This window comes from Macaca mulatta, chromosome 1 (assembly GCF_049350105.2).
Source record: "Macaca mulatta isolate MMU2019108-1 chromosome 1, T2T-MMU8v2.0, whole genome shotgun sequence".
Lineage (NCBI taxonomy): Eukaryota > Metazoa > Chordata > Mammalia > Primates > Cercopithecidae > Macaca > Macaca mulatta.
The window spans coordinates 118,480,345-118,499,287 of NC_133406.1; the positions used below are offsets into that span (position 1 = coordinate 118,480,345).

Here is an 18,943-nt window from a genome sequence, read left to right on the forward strand (position 1 = left end):
AGCAAGATGAAGTGCGCGGAGACAACTGGTAGAGTAGGCACTCAAATGTTCATCTCCACGTTTTCTGTTGTCTGGGACACTTGCATTACTGGGAAGACAGGGCTGCTGAAAAGGAAGAGAAAATGGCTCTCCAAAACAATTGTCGGAGAGAAAAGCTCAGACTGTGAAACACCAGCAGAGCCCAATTTGTACAAGTTTGTCTGCAGATGACTCTGCACCTGCCGCTCCTCGCTTAGATTCTCTCACCTAAGAACAAACACGCACACAGACGCCCACTCGCTGAGCTAAAAACACCTACAACTACTCAAAAGAAATACACACACCAGAACAGAATTAACTGCACAGAAGCACAACAGCGAGTCCATTAGACACATAACTTGCAGGATACACACTGATCTGCTGAAGATGTGTGTGGTGGGAACTGAACTGTGCACACAGACTGAGCAGGGTTAGCAGAGGTGATGGAGATGGGGGGAGGTGGGGAGCCAGAAAGGACCACGGAAACCCACGGACTGTGGAAACCCATAATTTGCAGGTATGGTAATAATATTCTACCTTAACAAGACCCAGGGACATCTCATAGTTTATTCAAATAACTAAACATACAACCTTTGGCCTTCTTAATTACTTCATACCACTAAACTGGCTCTCACAAACATTCCTAATGAAGACCATTAATTGCCCTGGAGGTAAAGTTCAGCAATGGGACCAGGGTTACTCTTCTGCTTATAACTAGGATTTCATGACTTGAGATAGGAACAGTACAGAATAAACCTATATGAGTAGTTATTCCTTAACAGCATGGAATATGCTTTGAGAAGGTACTTTTATTTACTTTCCCTAACCATCACCTTATTGATCAACTCCAATACAAAGAGTTTACGCCTCTGGGTCACATGGCAACCGGTATGCCTAGTACTAAACAATCAGGAATCCAAATGAACAAAAAAGGCAGTTCAATTTTGTAAGAAACAATATATTTTATTTTTCTGACACCACAGCTCTGGCGAGTGGTTTTGTACCAAATTTAATGGAGGTTACACAGAACGTCTTACGCATGGGAGGGGGAGGAAAGGGAAGGAACCACAAAATTGAAAACCAACAGAAACAAAATCCTGGATAGCTTTTAGCATCTGTTCCACTCCCACATTAATAAAATTCACTTGGGAATTCCTAATAAAAGGAGAACAGAAAACAAGGTGGGCAGGGAAGGGTATGATGGGGTAGAGAAAGACTTAGGGGAAGAAAAGACCAGAGAGCATCCCAAGGACAGACCTCTCCCTCCCAGAACCAGAAGGACGCTCGGCACGGAAGGCGAGGCTTTGCTAGATTTATTTCCCCAAAATAACACTGTGTATTGCAGCTGCCAAAGGGAAAGAGAGAGGGAAGCAGAGGGTCACCAGCGGGGGGCACAAGGGAAGGAAACACTTAACTGAGACAGAGCAAAATGGGAGAGAGAAAACGAGAAAAATGTGCCAGTGGGTTGGTATACTGGGAGACAGACAGTGCTGAAGAGCACTTGAACTGAAAAACAAATGTCCTAAGAGTCATTATTTTTTCAAAAGAAAAATCTCCCCCCTCCCCCCACCCCTCGCTGAACTTAGTTCCTTTTTTTGTGCTTTTCATTAATACTCTGCTCTGAGGTCGCTGTTTGGTTTTTCTATACACTGGAGTTGAAAGAAAATAGTCCAAAGGTCTGAAGATGGATTCTCCACCTAAAGTAAACAGCCCAGCATTCCTGTTCTCCTCTTGCCCCAAAGACTAAAGTCTCTGCTAAAATCCCTTTTACAATATAGTACAGTACACACAAAAAAAATAAAGCCCAAATCAAAAAACAAAAACAGAAAAGAATCCTGGGAGAAGCCAGTCCAAAGGACGTAAACATACAGAGAACGGTGCAACACATGACCGATGGCAATTCTCAAAGCACAGCTACAGATTCCCAAAAGTAGGTGCCATCATGGATACCCAAGTCCACAAAAATAATTTTTAAAAAATAAATCTTAAAAAAAACACACCTGTTGATTAAATGAATAATTTGTTTTCAGGTAAATCCATACATTCTCAAGTTCCCCCCTCCCCCAAAGCAGCCCTCGGGTCTCTGTTCTCCTATTGCATGACCAATAGTAAGTACTCCTGGAACTCCCTCAAAGCAGCTCTCAGGACCTGGAATCTCATCTTGACAAGGATCGGCACATCCAATCTTAGCAGCTTAAAACATCATGTTTCCTGGGTTGCCAGGTCCTTGGCTAAATCCACCCATGCCCACGTCAGCAGCCATGCCCCGGGGCCTCATCTGCGGAGGGATCATGATGTTCTGTTGGGGTCCCATCATGCCCTGCATGGACATCATCATGCCTGGAGAGCCCACAGGCCCAGGGTGGGTGTAGAGCCCGGCAGGCCCCCGATCCTTGCCAGGAATCATGCCCACGGCAGCGGCTGGATTGCTCATCAGGGTGGGCTGGCCGGGCATTGTAGATTGTGCTGGTGACATCATCCGATGGTGAGGTCCCATCATGCCTTGTTGGAGAAAGGCTGGTGGTCTCATGGGGTTGTGGCCTGGCATGGATGGAGCTGTACCAAGAGGGATGTCCGGAGTTCCCACTGGCCCTGGACCTCCCATGCCAGGTAATGCTAGTCCCATTCTGGGGGCTTGTTCGCCCATCATCCCCTGCATGTGTGAAAACCCAGGTCCAGGACCCTGGGGCTGTTTACGGCCTGGAACTTCCCCTCGAGGGAAATATTGCAGCGTCTGGCTGGGCTTCTCAGATGGAATAATGCGGGACAGATCAAACTCAGGAATTCCGGTAGCTCCAGGTCGGATGACCTCCTGCAGATCTGGGTCTGTAAACACTGAAGGCATGCTGTTCCCCAGGACAGTGAAGGAGTCAGGACCCCCAGGGCCTCCAGGCTTGCAAAGTGCTGCATCTGCTGAACTTTGGGGCAGGTTGCCGGGACGGCCAAGGGGGCCTTCTCCTGGGAAACCCATCCCTCCTGGGAAGCTGCCCTGCCCCCCACTGGGGCCATTGTGAGGGAATGGAACCTGCTGTGGGGGAGACTGTACTGGAGGGAAGCCCTGGGGGAAGCCCATCCGTCCTTGAGGTACCATCGGTGGCTCCTGGGACCCATGCCCCATGATAGGATTGTGTGACATCAAGCCAGGCCCCATTGGGACCCCATGAGGAGGTATGTTGGGTCCCATGGCATTTGGAGAGGGCATCTGATTGGAGTGAGAAAGTGGCTGGGTCATTCCCATTGGGCTGAGGGTTGGCATCGGAACCACGGGGTTTGGACCTGAAATTCGAGGATTCTGTGTATTAATGCCCATTCCTAGAAAAATAAAGATATCAAAGGAATCAACTTAACCAAAAATCAACTCAGAAAAACTATAATAAATTAACAAAAAAATTATTGTGCATCCAATGCGCATAGTACAATGCTGGGAAAACATACAACACACAATCCCCGCCATCAATAAGATCATAATACATCTGGGGACATACAAACCAAGAGCTCTACAGGACAATATATTATTGAGTCTTAAACTGTATGATTTAAGAGTGTGTAGAAGATAGCAAGGGAGAAATTCTCATGTGTGAAAAGTTATAAATTAGCACATAAATGAGTTTCGTCTTCCTCATTGGAGACATTTAACACAGAAGAAAACAATTTGCCTGAATGACTCAAGTACGGTCCTTTTGGCGAAATCAGTACTACAATCCCAATGATCAGGAATCATAACAAACTATCAACAGGTCATTTTCCAATTGGCATTTGGCATTATTTTATACTGCCTTATAGAGAAAGCATTTAAAACTCGAGATTACATGACATGTTCAAGAAATAACTTTTAATAGAAAAGGAAAGTAACATATTCTAATACAGTCCCTGGGACACTGAAGTATTTGGTCTCTCTGTGGAATTACCACCGAGTGTGGTATGAGGCTTATGCTCCTCCTGGTACATGTACTAACCTGGTTAATTAGAGTTACTGATAAATCCATAGCATTCATAACAATCAGAATAGAACTGGAACCAGAAACTCATGGCTGAAAACTCATGGTCTCTTTGCTGATCGCTTTCACCATCCTGATCATTTTCTGTTAGTCAGGTGGCAGGGGTCGAGGTGAGGGGTGGGTATAAGGAATGAAGGTGTACCGAATGTGTAGGGAAGGGAAGGATTTTATTATCTCCCTAGTCCTAAAAAAAAGAAAAGAAAAAAAAAAAACGCTTCTCTAGGAAATAGGAGCTTTCCACTGTCTGAAATCCTGTGGCTGCTTGTGGTTTGAGGCTGCTCTTCCAGAAAAAAGTACTTGAGAACTAAAGACTTTCCAATCAGCCTGTTAGAAACTGCTCTCTCTATTGCTACATGAGGACCCAAAGAGAAAAAAACAAAAACAAACCCTCAAAACCATCCAGGTACACAGAAGCATCAGAACTATAAAGAAACCTGCTTTCTTACAAATAAGGAATCAAGCTAATAAGAAATTATCTTCCTCTAGTCAAGACACTTTCATTCTACTGAAACTACCTTAGATGGAAGATTTTTTCTACTTGTTGAACTTCCACCTATTCAGGTGTACAGCCATTGAGAAAACGCTTGAAGAGGTTTCCCTTTGGTCTAGCACTCACTCCACAACCTGCCTTTCTGATTTCTTACCTGGCATATTATTCATTGATGGCAAGTTGGGAGAACGAGCTGGAGGGGAGTCGTCATCTGAGCTGGCCACAGTCTTGATGGCATCATGGTATAACGGGGTGGAACTGGGCATTGCAAACTTGGACATTCGAGACATCATAATAGAGAGTGGGTTCTGGGAAAGGGTTGGCTCTGGAGGCATGGTATAAGGTGTACTAGAGGGAAGACTTCCAGGGATATTCACAGAGGCAGGCTGGCTGGCTGTAGGAGGTGGGGGGCCACCTAAAAGGAAGCAAAATAAAACAAAACGGGCAGGGAATTAGATTCCTTTTGAAGGGTATTGGGCCCTATGATTATGAACTAGCAAGGCCAGGAGTGAAACAGATGAACAGGACAGTGTTATTAGACCCCAGACACAAATCATCAATCTTCTAGTCAAGCTCTGTGTGAGTGCAGAGGGAGACCGCGGCGTGATATGGAGGTGACATGACGGATCAGCAGATGTGAAGACAAACACACCAGTATGTGTTAGAAATATTAGTTCAAGCTTAGGGAAAATATGGTTTACAGACAACCATTTCACTGAATAGAATGTGAAATTAGTAGATCTCTTTCCCTTGCCAATCACAGTTTAGAATTCGACTCAGGTATTAGTATGCCATGAAGCCAGACTAGTGATATAGCCCCAGGTACTAACGACATCACCCTACACGCATTCTTGATTAATTTCCACAACCAAGATGTTTGAACCAAAAAGGTCCGAGGGGGCTGTTCCACTGTACTGCTTCAGTGAACTGCTACTCCACGGAGAGACACTTTAGCTTGGTAGGATAAATCTTCTGTCTTGCTCTGATTCTAGTCTTTCTCAGGTGGAGACAGCGCCAACCTAGTATTTACACCTTGGCGCTACTTCCACTGACCACCTCAAGTCCCACTCACGAAACCATCATCATCAGCAAGAATCTCTCCCAGGAAGAAAATCCTCCTAAATTGTAGCTGATGTGTGAAAACTGTGGTCTACTAAGGAGAAGGTTTTGGTAACTGTTTCTGTGGTCAACAGGTATTTACAAGAACCACACAAGTCTTACAGCAGCTTCCCCTGTCTGTTTAGGATTATACCCAGAATCTTGATTCAAGGGCAGCCGCTTGCAGTGGGTCCAGTATTTAATGAAGCCACATTCATCCACTGTTAAGACATTTTATTGCATCTGTTCATTGTGCGAATGTAAATTATTCTGTGAACCCAACACATAATCCCCATTTCCCCTCTTAACAGTCGCTCTGATACACATATTTTTTGCTGAGATTGGGCACTTCTGCATAACCCCATGGAAACACTGATTATGCACCTTGCCACAAATACGGCCATTTCAACAAAGACTGCCAGAGGTGTACTCAAGACACCAGTTTTCTTAAAGTAACTGTATCAGGCTCTAGCAGTCTCCAGCTACAAGGTGCAACTGTGAGGATGCAAGCATACTGACCTGACTCTACATTTCCCAGCATGGCTGGGGAGGCCATGGTGAGCGGTGCTTTATGGTTTGGAGGGATCCCAGGACTCTGAAGGGGAGGTTTTGGAGAAGAGGTCCATCCAGGTGATGGGGCAGGAAGTGATGGAGACTTGAGGTGGACAGGTGAAGCAGCAGCAGACCCCAAAACAGGGGGGGACTTAATGGAAGCAGCAGCAGCTGGGCCCGCCAGCATGCCTGCCAGCTGCGATGGAGTCTGGGGCGACTTGAGGTTCCCCGAGGGCGAGCCCAGCATTGGTGACTGGACTTGGTGCATCGTGGGAGACTTCAGAGGGTTAATGCCTGGGGAATGCACCTGGCTGCCTGCCACAGATATATCCAGGGGCTTCCGCCCCAGGCCGCGCTGAACTGGAGGAGCTGTGTTGAGGCTGGTGGGGTTACTGGAAGGGTTGAGAGGTAGTGGTGGCATATGACTGAGCCGGCTGTTAGTCCTTTGGTCGGGCCCAACTGGTTCTCTGAGATTCCGCAAGCCACTGTTGCTGCCTGGACCCTGAGACATGGGAAGGAATGGTCTGGGACCCATGCCATACTCCTGCTGGGGGTGCTCACCAAATGGCAGTGGCACCATCTTCTGCTGAGCAGGCAGCATGTCTGAGCCACCTGGGCGTAATTTCAGCATCTCCTCAGGGCCCGCCCCAGCCTCTCTCATCTTCTGAGGTATCATCTGAGAGTTGGATCCCATGTTGACATTTAGATTGACATCTCCCTTCATCCCACTAGGAACCATCCCAAACTCAAGTTCCCGACCAGGGCCCATCTGTGGGGGCATTCCTTTTGGAAAGTCACCCCTAGAAGGACTCAGAGGGCCCTCAACTGGTATTCGAGGGAAAATGGGGTTATTCCCAGGCTCCATGTGGCGCTGGGAGCCTGGAATCATCCTGTTCATCTCCATGCTGGGCCTGATGCCTTCCATGGCCATCCCTGGGGGGAGACCCAGCTGTTTCTCTGCCAGCTGCTGCTGAAACATCTCTTCAGACAATCCTTGGGGGTTTGGGAAGCGTTCCCCTCGGCCGGGACCGCTGAAGACGCCCTGGCCAGGAGGAAAATTTCGACCATCTGGGATTTTTGGCACATCATCTGGCCAACTGACTCCAGAAAGACCTGGTCTAGATGCAGGGTTGGGGACATTTGGCCCTTCCATTTCAGAGTTTATCATGCCTGCAAATCCAGGGAGGCGCATCTGGCTCCCTGGCATGTTAGGGTGGGGAGCCATGCCCCTCGGGGGCAGAGAATGTGGCATGTTGATACCATCAGAAAATGGCTCTGCACCCCCAGGTGCCCAGCCTTCACTAGGGGTCATCTGGTATGGAGGGGGGGGCCCTCGGACCACTCCCCGAGGCCCGTGCTGATGGACCATCATATCCTGGAGGGAACATTGCTGGACAACCACTTGTTCCTGCTTCCTCCTCTTCTCTTCATAAAACTCCTGCTGCAGTTTCAGCCACGCTATCTGCTCGGGAGTCATATGGTCGAGGTGGTCGGGTCCTATGGTCCCAGACTGCGAGTTCATAGAAGGTGGAACCATTTCATCTGGAGAAAAGGGCACATCTCTATGTCCTTGAGGGCCAAATGGAGCTCCCACGTCTGTCCGGGGCCCAGGTCCCTTACCTAGGCTTTGGGATTGGGCCATCATGGCCTGTATTGGCCCTTCTGGTTTTTTCTGAGGCCCATCTAATACCCCAGGATTCTGCTGGGGTCCCCCACTTTGTGCTCCTGTGAATTCTTTCTCATCAGGAAAAAGCATGCGCTGGATATCTCTGAGAGTTTGTAAGGAGCGCTCCCGGTGCTCCAGCTGCTCCTGAGATAGGCCATCGGGATTCTCTCCCAGTGTGGGGGGCTCACCACTGGACACTGGTGGAGGCGGAGGGGCTTTGGGATCTGCTGAAGAGCTATTGCTCCCCTGGGAGACGGGGGTCACTGCCCGATTGTTGGGCGTTGAGTTGGGCCCAGTACCATCTGGGGGCAGTGGAGTGGAGCTGGCAGGACTTCCTACAGAAGGAATCAGTTTGTTTTCTACCCCAGGACTCTCCCGGTCCAGGGGACGTGGGGGTGCGGCAGGCTTGGGTGCTGGTGCCGGAATGGGTGGAGTTGGCTGCAGTCTGGTATTCTGGGAAGAATTCTGGTCCTGGTTGGCTGGAGCTGGGGGCTGTTGTGGGAGAGGTTTCGGATCATTCCGAAGGGCAGATATCTGTGTGTTCTGAAGACAAACAAATATTTTAAAAATCACTGGTAAACTGAACAGAAGGGCAATTAAAAGAGCAAGATATGTTATAAAGGAATTGTACCCAGTCACATAAATCTAACTGACACTGGCTATAGAAAGTGCTCATGTACAACCCTCTTTTGGGCAAGGATTTTTTTTTTTTTTTTTTTTTTAACTTACTGTCAAATGGCATCCTCTTTCCCGTGCTGAAGATTAGATTTCAATAACTTTAAAAGTATGCCAGGGGAGAGCCACTCTGCCAAAGTGAATACATTTCAGTATCTATTTTGAGGAACAGGTTTGATATCACATGTCTACTATGTGTTTCTGATTCAGAGAGAGATTAGTTTCTTGGTATGTGGGAGGCTGTACCTAACACCTTTTTCTTTTCCCTGAAAGTATAACTGGGTATGTAGACTTCTCGTTGTCAATCAAAAGGCCTGATGTTGCCATCTGAAAGAGAAAGCGTAAGTCACTTGCAGCTCTGTACTCTACCAGCCGAGGAAGCGGGTAAGGCTGCTCCATTTCAACGTCTCCTCTGGCAGGGTGACTACTGAGGCGCTCCCCTCCTGGAGTTTCCAGGGGGTCTGACATCTCCGGTTTCTGTTTTTGGTTTGTGATCACTGATTCCATATTTGATAAGAATTTGTACATTAACTGTAGTGAGATAATCTGCAGACAGGAAGCTTCTGTGGAGAAATCTGAGGCTATCTAGCTTATGGTGTCTCTTGAACTGTTCTTTCTAGTAGACAGTAGACTGCCCTTTTATAACATGCTGGATGATTGCCTTATTATTATTTATTAAGTACCAATGCTATATAAGTCCAGGGTAGAAACACACTCACCTACAATAGCTGACATGGACACCTTGAATGTTTGGAAGAGGGATGTATATGTTCTGGGTCTAAACCAATAGCACTGCTGAAATGTAAGAGGGCACTGACAAATAGAAGGGCTTGATCTACAAACTCTGTCTCAGAGACCTTTCACCAAAGGCCTTTCTCCAGACCCTTTTTTCATGTTCATTTGCTCCTACTTGTTCACTTAATCCAGTCCATATTTCCAAACCCTTCAGGCTCTTACCTCCTCACCTACTCTCTGGAATGTTTACCTGTGTGCAAATATGCAAACAAATAATTATGTGTACCTCTGCATATGAACAATTTGTGTTATATATACACGAAAACATATCTTTGAGTACTTATATTCTGTGAATACATACATAAATGTTGGATTTGGAGGTATCCATGCACTTCTGTCTGTAGGTATCGAGTTGTGTGAGTAAGATCGGCTGAATCTTATATGATTCTGTACAGTCAAAAGTACATTTCATGTCCACAACTACTAACTGGAGTGTAGAGGTCACCTTGATTTTCCTTCTAGTGCCATTTTAAGTTTGGTTTTGTTAGTCAGGTTTTGTTTGTTGTGGGTGGGTAGTGATTTCATATAAGGAAACCATGACAGCAGAAAACATTTAGATGGGGAACAATGGATTATTCCCAATTCCTTCCTTAACTCCTTTCCTGATTTTAGTACCAGAGAAGGTGTAGGTGTAGTATTAATATTAAGAACTACCATTAAGTCAATAAAAGGTTGGTTTCAGCTGCACTGTACCGTATTCATTCCAGGACAATACGCATTTTAAATATAATGGTATGCATCTTCTACCCTTGAGTAGTCAAGATGCATGGGGAATGTGAAATTCCTTTTCTAAGTTTAGGAAGGCCTAAGCTCTGCTTATGTCTACAAAGATGGAGACTTTCCTGATACACAAAATAGGAAAGATGCCACCTATTTTATCTTGAATTGTCACTTTGATCATTTATTGTCAATTAACTTTTCCCATGTTTAAGACTCATCCCAAGGGCCAGGCGTGGTGGCTCACGCCTGTAATCCCAGCACTTTTGGAGGCCGAGGCAGGCAGATCCCAACGTCAGGAGATCAAGACCACCCTGGCTAACACGTTGAAACCCCATCTCTACTAAAAAATACAAAAAATTAGCCAGGCGTGGTGGCGGGCACCTGTAGTCCCAGCTACTTGGGAGGCTGAGGCAGGAAAATGGCGTGAACCTGGGAGGCAGAGCTTGCAGTGAGCCAAGATGGCGCCACTGCATTCCGTCCTGGGTGACACAGCAAGACTCCATCTCAAAAAAAAAAAAAAGACTCATCCCAGTATTAGATTTCATGCTCCCTGAAAGCAGGGACTGTGTCTTGAACCTCTTAGTATCTCCCATAGCATTCGGTGCAATGGCTTGATGATGCCAGATACAAGAAATATCTTTTGGTTCAATTTGATAAACTACATCCACTGTATGCTTTTTCTAATGGAGTTTATAGCAGGTGCTTAAGATCCAGATAGAAAACAGACTAACATTTATTACAATTTTACAAATATCAAGCAATTAAAAGCCTTCAATGGTCTTATCACTTTGAAATAAATATGAATCACTTTGAAAGTTGATGAGGCTCTGATTATGATATTGTCATCATGTACTCCAGAAGTTGTAGTTGCTGCTTTTTTTCTGTTCTTTGTTATTCAACTAGCTCAAGAGTGTTATTTTTAAAAAACCTGCTCTGTACACACGGTCTGAATTTAGATTTTCCCAGAGACGATTACATGAAGGAAACCCAAAGATATCTTTGTAGGTCCTCTTTTAGTTTGCATCTTCTTCCCCCTAGCAATTCATCAATCTACTATCTTTCTCGTAGAAAACGCTAGTATAGTATGATATGCCTAATGCCCCACAATGTCAGAATTAGGTTAAATGCCAAGAACACAGCTCATACCATCAAGACTACCTTCCTATCAATTAAATTCACCACCTCCTTTCCTTTGCAGTCACTGTGGAATCATTAAACCATTACTCGGTTTCTGAAACAACATACCAGAGGGGCTGTGCTTCTCTCTGTCTTGCTGTTAGAAACGTTCTGGATGTGGAAAGAGACGATAGTTTCAACCTGGCCCTTCAAAACAGCTTCTGCAGCTCTGCAAAGACGGAAGAGACAGCACACACTAGAACTTGTTTCTATTTCACTAACTGTAATTCCAAAGCACTTTAACCCCACAATAAACTTGTAAGGGAGAAGAAGGAATATAAAGAACCACCACAAATGTTGAAGAAGAAATCAAGACAAACATGCTTCATTATTTATGTTTACCACTTACCATCAAAATTCTAAAATTAAAAGATAGCCATCTGCAAATCCCAAAAGAGGCATTAAAAAACAAAGACCAAGATTTTCTCCGGAAACCAATCCACTGTGGTAGGCGTTTTATAGAGAATCTGAGTTCAAAATCCCAACCCAAGAATGTGGAAGATAAGATCGTACAATACTTAGTGACAGTTTAAGGCTGTTAAGATTCACTTTTTATCTTAAGTGAAAAACAAGTCAGAAAACCATATGTAGGGTACAATCACAGTTCTGATAAATAAAAATTGATTCATCCATCCACTAGAAATTTATATATAAAAATGTTTACAGTAGTTATCTCTGCAAATTCCAGAGATACTAATTTTTAGTTATACTTTCTAATTTTTCTAGAATGGACATTTATTACTTGTGTTGTTTAGAAAATAACAACAGGTAGGTTGCAGAAAAGTGTGTATTGTGCAATCAATTTCTTCTCTAAAAGGAGGTATATATGGCCAGGTGCGGTGGCTCATGCCTGTAATCCCAGCATTTTGCGAGGCTGAGGCAGGCAGATCACCTGAGGCTAGGAGTTCAAGACCAGCCTGGCCAACATGGTGAAACCCCATCTCTACTAAAAAATACACAAAATTAGCTGGGCGTGGTGATGGGTTCCTGTAATCCCAGCTAATCAGGAGGCTGAGGCAGAAGAATTGCTTGATCCCAGGAAGTGGAGGTTGCAGTGAGCTGAGATCGCCACTGCACTCCAGCCTAGGCAACAGAGACAGACACCATCTCAAAAAAACAAAAAGAAGTATATAAGTATATCTGTACATGCATGAAAAATTTCTGAAAGGGAAGCAAAGGATATATTATCAGTGGTTGCCTCTGGGGGAGTTTGGGTTGGGGAGGTTTTATGTTTTATCTCTTTCTGTACTGTTAACTTTAGGTGATAATAAAAGATCAATCTGCAATGGGAATAAGAACTTAGGTCCCCTGACAAGCCCTGCCCAACAGCAAGACACAGCCATCAACTTACTTATTGGCCATCTCAGTAGAAAACACATACACCACTTTGGCTGGAGTCTTCTGAGCAGGTGTGGGCTCTGGGGCAGTAGTTTGGCCATGGGAGGGGGTGGAAGACCTGGGGGCTGTAGCATTTGATGGGGTCATCGAGTGTGGTGTGTGCTGGGAATCCTGGGACTTTATGTGGTCAGCAGAATTACATTCTAAAAGAATAAAATGACTCGTCATAGAAAGAATACAATTTCCTTTCTTCTGCTAGCATTTATAGCATCACAACACAAACCAACCTTGAGAATTTCAAGGAAGTACCACCTTGCTACGAGGAAACCTCTTCTACTCATAAAATTTCAAATACTCTTCTCTCTCAAATGACTAATCATAGAGCAGTCTTCCCCCACTTCCTTACCTCTCTATTACACCTCCTTCATATATTAGCGTAAATGTCCCTTCTTCCTGGTAACCTTTTTGAAACCTCCTAGACTTAACTGGGGATGGATCTCGCAGCCCTCTAACTTCTCTTATTTCAGCATTTATCATCTTTTACTGTAACTGTCTAATAATCAGGTTTCTACGTGCATTCAAATCTTTGAGGACAACAGCTGTATCTATCTTGCTGACCATGGCCCCCCAGCATAGTGCTAGCACTTATAGCAGGCCTGCCAAAACACTTGAGGGAGGAGCAGAGGAAGGGAGGAGAAACAATCACCCAGGTTTTCATTTCTAATTTGGGTTGGAAAATCATACTTCCATTCCTTGAATACTAACTTCATGTTCTGGCCTACAGTTAAGACTTTTGGTCTTATACTAGGAGGCAAAAAGCCTAAAACCACAGCTGTTGGTCCCATACCCTTCTTGGCTCACCCCATTTTGGTACTCGCCAAATCTCTACACATCTGGTAGCCACTCATTCCTGCTACACTAAAATCAGCTGTAACAAATCTGGACTATTGCCAGGGCCATGAAGGCTTCCTCTTGTGTCTGCGAGTCTGGCAAAATGGCAACTAGAGAATACAAGCCCCAAGCCTTGGAGGATTGCTCTGATGGAGAAGAGAAGGGATACCAGAAACACTGCCCCAGTGGGGGCCGCTGGCACAGACAAACTAGAGTGACTGGCTTAAAACTAAAGTACAAACAGCACGGAGGCCAGAAACATGTGTACAAACAGGGTTAGGCCTGTGAAACATCCTACCATAACCCCTAAATCATTGCATCCTTAAGGGCAAGAACTCCTCAACTAGGAGGTTCCAAACAATTCTTCAGCTAGTAACAAATTGAGAAGAAATAGTTCCATCATAAACTGTGAGAACTCCTGCATCTGATACCTACTCTCCCCACTTGTCTGATACTAGGCTCTCTGGCCTCTGTCGAATGTCAGAGGCTTTCCCTCAGGAACACCTACTTCCCTCTGAGTCTCAAAGATCTTATAGACATACCTTTAATGTCAGAGTCATCGTTTGGAGTCCCAGGATCTCTCTGATCAAAGGAGTCGGCGGAAATACTTCGCTCCCTTTTCCCCTTGCCCTTGGCACCATTTCCAGCCCCATTCTTCAGCCCCATGCTCCCACCTGGGCCAGGGAGTGCTTTAGGGGTATGGCCCCCACTCTTGGAGTCACAGGGGGATGGCTGGGATTGGCTGGCTGAGCCCCCCTGTTTACCCTGATTGGAGAATTTGGAATCCAGCTGGGGGTTTCCAGATGGGGACATCACTGTAGGGGGACGGACCATCACCTCCTGCTTTGACTTAGGGCTACTAAAAGAAACAAATAACAAAGGAAGATCAGACACCAGACACAACTGGTCAGCACAAATTAGGGAGAAGCAGTTTCTATTGGGGGTCAAGGAAACCCTTAGGACTAAAATAACCACCCCATGATTCACCTCAGCCATTTGCTTGCTCCCACCACCCCGATCCCATCTCAGAGCTATCAGTAGAGAGGAGGATCAAGCAGAGTGGCCAGCCAGGTTTCAGGAACCCTAGAGTCACATGGGGACCCATCTCCAGGACTTCTGTCAATAAAGGACAACGGTTTCTATGTACATAGAGAAGTGACTCTTACACTAAGACTAGCTCAGAGTAAACAAACAGGCATCGTTAAGATCAAAATACTACCCAGCCCCAGGCTGACGACAAGAACAGCTGTAGGAGAGCCTCACTTCCCTGATGGAAAATGCAAGCAGGTCCCAAAGAGCACGGGAGCTGGTGATTGTCAGGTTAGGGAAATCCTCCAGGATACTAATCCCTCCCAACAAGCAGTATTCCACCAAAGCAGATAAACCAACCGCTGCCCTCAGGGAGTGAGGACAAAATTCTTTTAGAGTAACAGTTTAAGTACTGGGAAACAGAGGAAAAAGCGTCACAGTGGGAGTCTGGGGAATAATGTTTTAGTTCTAAGGCGTCAGGCCTCCTCACCATTCCAGGCCTCAGTTTCCCTGTTTGCCAACTTGGGCAGATTGTACTGGTTGGTCTCTATGGTCCTTTTGTTTGTGCTTTGGCAGGGAGGTGGGTGGAGAGGTCAGGGAATGATGAACAGAAGAATAACAAAGGAAAACTCTAACATAATCTTTGATTACACTGTATCCTGCTTACTCTTATATTACTATTTACTAGTCTATTTTCTCTTCCTTTCTCATTTGGGTTTCATTTACTTCTAATTCAACATACTGTTTCACCAATGAGTGTTCACGGTGTGACTATGGCATCCCCAAGGGGCTGCAGGAAGAGGCCCTAGCCCTTACCTCTGTGTGTTTCCTGATGGAGAGTTCCTCACTTTAGGGTTACTGGAATGCATTGATTGAAATCCTGAGCTTGCAGTCACAAACGGGACAGGCTCACCGAGTTCCTCTCGGGTTGCAGCAGAAACAGCTGCTGGAGGCAGTGGCACTGGCCCACTGCTTGCTGGGTGCGTTCCTTAGCGCTGGCTGCCTGTACGCCTTTTTCCTCTTTGTTTTTCTCTGCTGTGGAAGTGGGTCCTTTCCCCTTGCAGCTCCAGCATTCTCTGGGTGCGTACCTCCTGCTGCCAAAGGAAAATCTCGCATCTCCAGGGCACACTACAGGAAAAGGCCACCCAAAAAAAGTTGGGAGCAAAAACAGAGACATAAAACACCCTTACGATCGGATCAAGGTGAAAGCACTAGCCAACTCAGCGAAGCAGCTAGACCATGCCTCCACTTCCAGCAGGGTGAAAGGAAAGGGTGATGCTCCCATTGCGGACAAATGCTCAGGGGCCACACCAGCTGGAGGGTGACTAGGACTTCCTGTCAAGCATGCAAGCCTCCCACCCAAGTAGCATGGACCAGGCAAGGGTGAGCAGGGTGAGAAAGGCAGTTTTCTCTTTAGCTATGTATTCTCCCTTACATTTCTGCAGTTTTGAATATAAAACCCTCAAAAACTTGTGTCTTTCTTTTTTCAAAACAATGCTTTGAAACCCCTTGATACCGCAGATCCATAGTGACTCTCTGGTGTTTCAGTTCTGATGGCAAACAACAGCACTGAAATGAAACAACCCTCAATTTCAAACCATGATGCAAATTACTCTACGTTTATACTCTCAGGGCCTTGGGGGTGGGGGGACTTAAAAGGAGATACTTCTGAAATCAAATATTGAGCCAACACCAAATACAATCAGTTCTGCCCCCTGATTTCCATGATCTATTAAATTATGCCGAGTATGTGTCTCGTGTTCTCACTGCTTAATGACAGGGACTGCAGGCATGGGTAAGCATGGGAATGATCCATAATTCTGAAAGTAAAAGAACATCTTTGAAGGCTAAGATATTTTTTGAGCCAATTTGCAAGGCTAATTTGAAGCATAAAGGTCAAGAAAATATTCCCAAACCTAGCTAGAGAACAAATGAGAAAGTCCTTTATTTAGGGAAGCCTAGACGAATTCAGGTAAAACCAAGACATACTTTAAGTCTCTGCTCCCTCCCAGGGCAATTCCATTATGGTTTTCTTGTAACCACTATCCCCTTATCAACCCCCTTCCAGCTTCTAGTATCTTACTGACAAAGTATAGCAATGAAGCAGGAGATTATTAGGTGCAGGACTAGTGACTACAGAACGAAAGGGAGTTAGAAACAGCTCAGGTGCTGCAGCTTACATGTACGTTGAGAGAACGGAAACTGGGCTAAAAACCAGGAGGTTGTAGCACTGTGATCATTGTCACACGTTAAAGGTCTATTTATTCAATTAGAAATCTGCAATAGTCCCAGCTATTTTACCTGGGACAGTGAAAGAAATTTATGGAAGTTCTGAGTACATCCAATTAATTTTTTTCCTTTTTAAATAAAAAAGTCAGGAAAAAGAACTAGAATGAAAACATTATGAATGTTTCTATGCCGACCTCAGGAGAGAGCATGTTAAAAAACATTTTGGTCTTGATTATGTTTAAGGTTCTATTTTTATCCCCCCTCATCTTCCAGCTTTTTTTTTTTTTTTTTTTTGTTTAGACTAAGAAATGGATTGTGGTTGTCAAGTTTGACATATATAATCATAAACCATTTTGTAACCTCTCAATGAACATTAGAAATCACTGGGAAAATAGAAGTAGAAAATGAATCTTGCATGGACAAAGCCATCAGAAAACATTTACCTCAGGAAAAGAAAAGCAGTTACCATCTATATAGTCTCCCTCCATAACTTCTTCTAGTACTTTCTGTCTGCTTCTAGCACTCCATCACATGTCGTACTGAATAATCCTAGGTGTGTATTTTATCACCCTGTTAAGACTATGTTCTTCGAAGACAAGAACCTTGTTTTAAAGTTCTTCTGTTTTTCTACAATACTCAGCATGATGTACTAAGAATGTAGTTAGATCCTCTGTGACTTATTCAGGTTCTCCCATAACAGGAACACCTGGCATTTGTGTTACACACGTCTTAAAAAGAAACTCAAAACATTGCAATTATCAAATCACCTCATTAATCTGCCAAGCATTTATGATGAGCTGGTAGCAAAGATGATTTCTAATAATAATGCTGTGAACATAAAACACTTTTATTTTCGAAGTACTTCTACATACAGTTTCATTTTCTCACAATTTGCCTGACTTTGATTGACAGGCATTTTAGAGATGAATGAATGGAGCACATGGGGTGTGAATGGTTTCTTCCAGGTTTCCAGTCACTGCTCTCAGACCCTGGCTCCTTCCTTGAAGCCATCTTCCTTCCCATTACTTTATGGAGGGAGAGACAGCGTGGAGGTTGAAAGAAGCTTGTGGGCTCACCCAGTGACTGGGATCAAAATCTAGGTTTCTCAATCCCTAATCCAAGGACATAAGTTGTCCCTACTTTTAGCCTTTCTGATGATCAAAACGACTGAGCAAAAAATCTGCCACACATATAGTTCCAAAGAATAAAATTAGGCTCTTCAGGAGGTTAGCGTTCAATGTTTAACCTTTAAGGACTGTAAAGGATCTTCCATAGAATCATTATAGCCAGAGAGATTTTTTCTTTCCCCAACATAACTACATCTCCTAACACCTTAGATCCACTTATACGATGTTTTTCTCTTCTATTCTTAATTTAAAACTTAAAGTTTTTACTATGTGCCATGCATTGTTCTGAGTACTGTACAAACATGTTAACACAGTCACAAAAACCCCAGGAGGCAGGTGCCACTACTATTTCTATTTTAGAGATGAGAAAACGGGCTCTGCAATGTTAAGTAACCTGCCCAAGCTCACACCCTAGTAAATGGTAGAGTGGGCCTTTAACCAGCACTCTGGTCACTGCAGCCCCAAAGTCTGTGCTCCTCATCACTGTAGTGCCTGTCAAAGTAGAGCCTTGGTGGGCAAGGTGAGCTAGTTCATATAAAGTGCTCAGCAGTATGATGTAAGCACTCCAGCGTTAAGTATCACTATGACTACTACTACTCTCTAGCGAGCACGCTGGCTTATCATGCCTGAATCCATTTCAAATTACCTTCTACATCTCCTAGGTACCACATTTCCTTCCTTCCTTCCCACTCCCAATACCTGGACTTGCCCAGTACTTAATAAGAAGAGATGTTGCCAGGCAGAAAGTTCTCACTAGTAAATACACAAACCAATTTTCATCAATAGCTATCTCTTCTTTCTTTTCTATTACTGAAACAAAAAAATAGCCCACTTTCTCCCAAGTCAGTCCAGCCACAGGTGAACTAGGCCTATCCCTTCCAGCCTTCTGAGAGCTCATTCTCCCCTCTGGCCATCCCCTCTGTCTGTTGGATCTTTCCAATCAGCATTCAGACAGGCTGTAGAATCTTCCAGTGCAAAAAAAAAAAAGCAAAACAAAACCCAGGTCTAGCATTCTATTACCCTTCAGAGCCAAATTTCTGCACAGAGTTGACAAGACACAGTGTTCACTTCATCCTTTAATCATTTTAAACCAACTTCCACCCCCAAATCACAGCGACCACTATTTTTGTTAAGGTCACCA

The 18,943-nt window shown here is 44.8% G+C and overlaps 1 protein-coding gene across 10 annotated transcripts in view; it reads right to left on the bottom strand.

Moving 5' to 3' along the window:
* Positions 1 to 960: 960 nt before the first annotated feature.
* The window catches only part of BCL9 (BCL9 transcription coactivator), an 89,112-nt gene continuing 71,129 nt past the window's right edge, over positions 961 to 18,943 (bottom strand). For 3 of the 10 annotated variants that reach the window (XM_015149493.3, XM_077954055.1, XM_077954010.1), the window contains 7 exons: positions 15,263 to 15,574; positions 13,960 to 14,276; positions 12,540 to 12,729; positions 11,258 to 11,357; positions 6,124 to 8,365; positions 4,661 to 4,921; positions 961 to 3,294 (listed from right to left, as the gene is read on the bottom strand). In XM_015149493.3, coding sequence (XP_015004979.1) covers positions 2,213 to 3,294; positions 4,661 to 4,921; positions 6,124 to 8,365; positions 11,258 to 11,357; positions 12,540 to 12,729; positions 13,960 to 14,276; positions 15,263 to 15,315 — 4,245 coding nt within the window. In that variant the 5' untranslated portion in view covers positions 15,316 to 15,574 and the 3' untranslated portion in view covers positions 961 to 2,212. 10 annotated transcript variants of the gene reach the window in all.